Below are 5,991 nucleotides of genomic sequence, written 5' to 3'. Positions count from 1 at the left end.
ATTGATCATTTCACTGGTACGTATATTCTACTATGTACTCGATCCGGTTGCTGATCTTAAGTTTTCCAGGAACAGCTCAACGAAATCCTTTCGATCAGAAAAAAAATAAGCTACCTAGGCACCTAGCAAGCCCGTATCTGAGGGGAGGCCTGAGAGGCCGCCGCCTCAAGGACCACACAAATTCAAAGGCATAAAAAAAATTATATATATATGTACATATATATATAATTTTCATAAAATTTTTATATTTTTTTCTTCTTTCTCGGTTTCTCGTGTTCATTATACTTGACTAATATTAGAATACTTCATAAATTCATATTCAAGATTTTTACATTTACTAAGTTTATACATATCTTGTAATCGGTGCAATTTCTTTTTGCAACGGCTATTGTTTTTTTTTTATCGTATGATTGTTAAAGGGCACAATTCTCAAGATTCATCTCAAGTCTTTAAATCTCAGGTCCGGCATCCCTTCTACCTAGAAATTAACCATAAAACCAAATTTGATTAGTTTTTTTTTTAGCTCAGAATATGCAATGATCTTATTAAACATAAAACCAAATTTGGACCAATATAGATGAATATCAGAATATGTGTACGTATAATATTGGGAGAGTTGTCTTCAAAGTATGCACCAAAAGAAATATGGCCATATAATTCCTATAACTTTATGTTAAAATTAGACATTCTGTTTGAGCTTTTTTTTATCCTAAAAATTAACAAATTTTAAAAATAAATAAATTAATTTAACAATACTACTGGAGATGCTCATATGATAAACAATACATTACCAAACTAATTAAGCAGCGCACGTTCTCAAATATACGTGTAAAACTCACGTGCTACGAGATGTCGACCATCCTTGAATGTATTTGCAAAGAAAAATTGCATGAGAAGGTTGAATCATGTTTTGTCCTTGATTTGAATATATCTCGATCGATCAACATCTAGTACGTACAACTGTGCGTGGGAATAAGATTATTACTTGTCTAGAATTTTTGGAAATTGTCAATTCAATGGAGACTACTGGATCCATCGAGTGATGTATACACATATGCAATGATCACACAAAGCCAAGGAGACTATATTGTCAGTTAGTTTTTTCTTCCCCAAGAATATATACAACATCAGTTTCCTGTGAATTATATTAGAATTATCCTTTATCAATCGCTTCAAGTTTGAAATATTGTATCCCTTAATCCATTGACGATCGAGTAGAGCACGTAGTTTTCTTTGAATTAATTTTCCTCGATTGGAATTTGTTTATGAATTAAAAGTTAATTAAGTCTTGTAATGTATCGTTAATTCCCTAGCAAGCTAGCTAATCTTGTTGCGGGAGGGAGGGGGACAGGAGTAGTACTTAACCCTAAACCTAACCTCGATCAGCACAAACACACACACACACACACTTAGCCCTAGCTAGTACGTACGTGGCTGCCCTCCCACCCATGCATCAACGTATAACGACGTATATATACCATCAACTGTACGTATAGACATTTATTAGTGTTGAAGTTAGAAATGAGTTGGATGTGCTCGTAACTCCTAAGCTGCGAAATCTGACATGAACATGAAATTAGGGTTCAAGAGGAATGTAGGACTGGCCGATTGGGGCCTGCTATGACACTATGACAGTAAGGACGTCACTCACTCACTCACTCACTCACTACTGAGCAGCTAGTCAGAAACTCTGACCGGCAGAACAGTACGTTGAAAACTCAAATATACTGGATCCCCAAATATTACTAGCTATTTCATGGACCAGGAGATCGAGCCAGCCATCGGCAGCTGCTGCTGCAGGCAGTTAATATATCTAGCTACCTACAGTCCGGCCGCCGTGAACACTTGCCATTACTACGTACCTTTCCTTGATACCTTTCTTTCCTCGGATCCTTTTCCAGATTCAAACCACGTGCCCATTACGTACGACTCGTCTCCTTCGCTGATACTTCTTCTGTCTCTCTCTTTTTCCAGTTCCATGGCAAGTTAGTTTGTCGAATTGAAGCTTAATTCTTTTCTAGTAGATGATGTTAATCGTCAACATTCAACAGAAATTAAAGTAATATATACGTATATGTTCTCGATCGATCTCTGCTATACCGAACGTGTCTGTATGTCACTTCATTCATTCACTTTCATATCGATCATCATCATGTATGCCTTTAGTCAATTAGTGTGGACAATGACTAGGTGTTGTTTCACACTTTTCCACATCCATTGAATATAACCGGATGATGACTACTGTCATTTTGTTCAAAATTAATACAAATAAAATTCAGGAATAGGAGAATCATTGAAGTTAACTTGAACCGATAACATCGGTATATACTAGTCATTATTTTCAAGTTTCAACACCCGATCGATTTACCCCAACATACTTATTGGATGATTATGATCGATCATGGGGCGTCCAACTTAATCCAATATAGAGTATCCTCTTAACACTTGATATATATCATTAATTTAGCGTGTACATATATATGCACGAATAGAATTATGTTGAACATAGGCACTCAAATTCGATTAGACTAATGGACGAACAGAATTCTGTCGAACTTTAATCGTTCATGTTTATAACAGAAAAACGCAATTTTGAGTGCTTTAATGATAACCAAATTGGCTGAAATTTTGTAGAGATGATCTATACATTAGTATCTAAAGACTAGACGGTGAAGATGTGAAAATTCGATTGAAAAGTGAGTCTAAAGAGGAAATCTGCACCGTAAGAATAAATAAGGACATCTTTACCTGAGAAAACTTGTATATATATATATATATATAGTCTGGATTACCTTAAACTCTTAAAGTAAGGATGTTTTTAGTTATAATATGTATTTTGACAATCAAAGCCACTCATTCCCTAGTTACTTACTCACATATGAATCATACACAAAATTAGCCAAAATGAAAAAAGTTTAACCATTTGATTAACAAAATATTCGTTTAATTTTATCTAACGCTTACAATTGTTTACGTCAATTTGAATGACCAAATAATTATGGAATTAATTAAAATTTTGTAGACATGTTTCTTGCATATAAATCTAGAGGCTAAGATCAACGGTTGAGATCGTTAAATGAAATCCTCAAATTCTTAAAATAAAGAGGTCATCTTTATATCCTCCCTCTATGTATATACAATAGCCTGGAATCAAAATTATAGTGATTAGTTAAAAAACTTGACAATGGTAATTATGCGAATAAACATGTACCCATAATAATAATAATAATTCAAAAGACAGATGTATGAATAGATGTTGTAGTATGTCACATGTCCCGAATTTATTGATCGATCAACCACGTACTCAGTTAAGAACATGAACCCTAGATCGAGAACAATCTGAAATCACATGGTTATGACCGGAGAAACGTACTGCGCTGCTAGCTGCTACCAGACAGACAACACATTATATGACCTCGTGGGGCTGGCTGCGTTATTCTTTCATCTATAATATATAGAAGCTACCAAGGCCAAAGCCTTTGGATATAGTCCGCATCCTATTATACACGTGACCAACCTCTGCTTCTAGCAGTCTCCTTCCTCACCTTAAACAAATTAACTTATATGTTTCCAATATTCAAAGAAAAGTATACCCGCAAGAAATCAATCTTAGGTTAACTTTTGTCAAGACCAACCCAGTAATCATATCAGACTATTCGTAATCACCTTGCATAATTTCCATGTTAATCATGGAGGAGCATATATCCAAGCTCCTAAGACTAATTGATCGTGGAATGACCATTGTAACTTATCTTTTTTACCAACGTACATCAATCACTCTCCGTTATTACGTGCCGTTTACGACACCAAACCAAACATGGGACAAACAAGGGCTACATGCTAAGAGGCGCCACCCAGCCGCCTCTCACTGCCTTTAATTTAATTAATTGATTCCTCCAATAGATTAGATTAGCCCGCATAAAACTTCAGCTTTATAAACAAGCCGCTCTACCACATTGAATCAATCTTCCCAAACCTTCTTCTTATAACTATCCGACTCCTCTCTCCATCGATCGATATCCACCTCTCTGTTTTTTGATGGATACCTACCCAACATTCTATTCTTCTTCATCAACGCCACCTTCTGCTGCTGCTTCTTCGCTGTCATTGAACATGGTGAACACTCATCCTCATCATGCTTACAGTAACGATCATCAGTACCAAGCTAGCAACAACAAGGCAAATGGGTTCTTGGGGCTGATGTCAGAGATGGAGGTTTCGAACAGCATGAGTAGTATTACCCAGCAGAGCATGAAAAGCTTTGGGGAGGGTGAAAGTAATACAGCAGTAAGATTAGGGATGAAGAAGGGAGACAAGAAGATCAGGAAGCCGAGATATGCGTTTCAGACCAGGAGCCAAGTCGATATACTTGACGATGGATACAGGTGGAGAAAGTATGGCCAAAAAGCAGTCAAGAACAACAAGTTCCCAAGGTCAGTTCATCACGATTATAAATCTTGACTTTCTCGATCTTTCTTTCTTTTTAAGAATATGAGAGGATACTCGAACTTAATTGGGACTTCTACACCCATTATTCTGTATATTTTTACTTAATTTAACACACGATTGATGATTGAATCACCCAGTGTTGTCATCCCGATCAGTTTATATAATCATTCCTTGATAATTACTGCTTAGTAAATCTCTACAATTATCATTATAGTTGATCTGCAGTATATATATATAGAACTAACTTATTAGCGATCAAGTAATGAATAATGATTACCCAAACTCTTTTATTATTCGATCGATTATGATGATCGATCATCATGATGTTCTAGCTATAGTTGGTATCCAACGCAAAGCTCCGGGGATTCAATTGCTATCGATATATGAAAACCTCAAGTCCATACGTTACTTCTTATACATATATACTAAGTGGAGTAAGTGGCCAGTTTCGGAGATATAATCAAAACGAAGAAATGTATAAGAAATTAACATACAAAGCCTAGCTAATTGAAGAAACTATATACGTCAATACGTGCAACAATTAATTCACAGTTAAAAGCAGGCTAGCAGTTTGTGTGTTTGTATCTCATATTATCATATGCGGCTATCTAGATCGATATTCATACTTCTGCAGTAAGGAATGGAGATAGTACTGTTGGTGCTTTGGAACACAACAGTGTAGCAAATTTTCAAGTTAATTACATATCTAATTAGTTAACTAATCAATTAATACGTACGTGATTATTATATATATATATAGCTACAGGCTTTATCATGCACATGGATTAGCAAATATTTGGAGCTTGTTATCTGAGTCGAGCATGGCTAGCTTGACCTGCCTGGTTGGCGTGCTGCATCTGATGACTGCTGCTGCCCGCTGATAAATAGTCAATATATATTTAGATGTTAAGATAACATTAGGGCAACAACAAACAGATCGATCTATCCTTACAATTGTATTATATGTAGTATGGGAAAATAGTAGATCGAGTACTGAGTTTTTAATATCTCGCTCCTTCTAGAAATATCAGCTTTATATATAATCATTATAATGTATGTGCTAGTATCATTCAAACATTCATATAAGTTCATGATTAATCTGCATATATGCATCGAGATATATGGTTAATTACTGGTGTAGTTTCTAACATGTTTATTATTTAACAACTGTAGAAGCTACTATCGGTGCACGCATCAGGGTTGCAATGTGAAGAAGCAAGTTCAGAGACTAACCAGGGATGAAGGAGTTGTGGTGACTACATATGAAGGCATGCATTCTCATCCCATTGAGAAGTCTACCGATAACTTCGAGCATATTTTGACCCAGATGCAAATCTACACTTCTTTCTGATTCATAAACAATATATAGCAGTACTGTTCAGTGACAATTACATGCCTGCTGTGCTTTGTAATTTGTAAATTACTGTGTAGTTGCTAGCTAGCTAGTTTTGAACCAACAATAAAATGTACGTCCCTTACACATTCTATTTATTATTAATCAGTCGTGTTGGTTTCTAGTTTAGTTAATCTCTCTCTCTCTCT

General features: G+C 35.6%; 1 protein-coding gene across 1 annotated transcript; it reads left to right on the top strand.

The window, feature by feature from the left end:
* Nucleotides 1-3,867: 3,867 nt before the first annotated feature.
* Nucleotides 3,868-5,976, top strand: LOC101290922 (probable WRKY transcription factor 12-like). Its single transcript, XM_004310052.1, has 2 exons — nt 3,868-4,433; nt 5,623-5,976. The coding sequence occupies exons 1-2, from the start codon at nt 4,039-4,041 to the stop codon at nt 5,798-5,800; spliced, it is 573 nt and encodes a 190-aa protein (XP_004310100.1). The 5' UTR covers nt 3,868-4,038; the 3' UTR covers nt 5,801-5,976.
* Nucleotides 5,977-5,991: the final 15 nt, after the last annotated feature.

The sequence above is a fragment of the Fragaria vesca genome, unplaced genomic scaffold (genome assembly GCF_000184155.1).
Source record: "Fragaria vesca subsp. vesca unplaced genomic scaffold, FraVesHawaii_1.0 scf0513160_u, whole genome shotgun sequence".
Classification (NCBI taxonomy): Eukaryota; Viridiplantae; Streptophyta; class Magnoliopsida; order Rosales; family Rosaceae; genus Fragaria; species Fragaria vesca.
This window is presented reverse-complemented; position numbering and strand designations above follow the sequence as displayed.

Coding starts and splice junctions, on each gene's coding strand:
- LOC101290922 (XM_004310052.1), top strand. CDS start 4,039: ATGGATACCTACCCAACATTCTATTCTTCTTCATCAACGCCACCTTCT. Junction 4,434..5,622: donor AAGAACAACAAGTTCCCAAG/GTCAGTTCATCA, acceptor TAACAACTGTAG/AAGCTACTATCGGTGCACGC.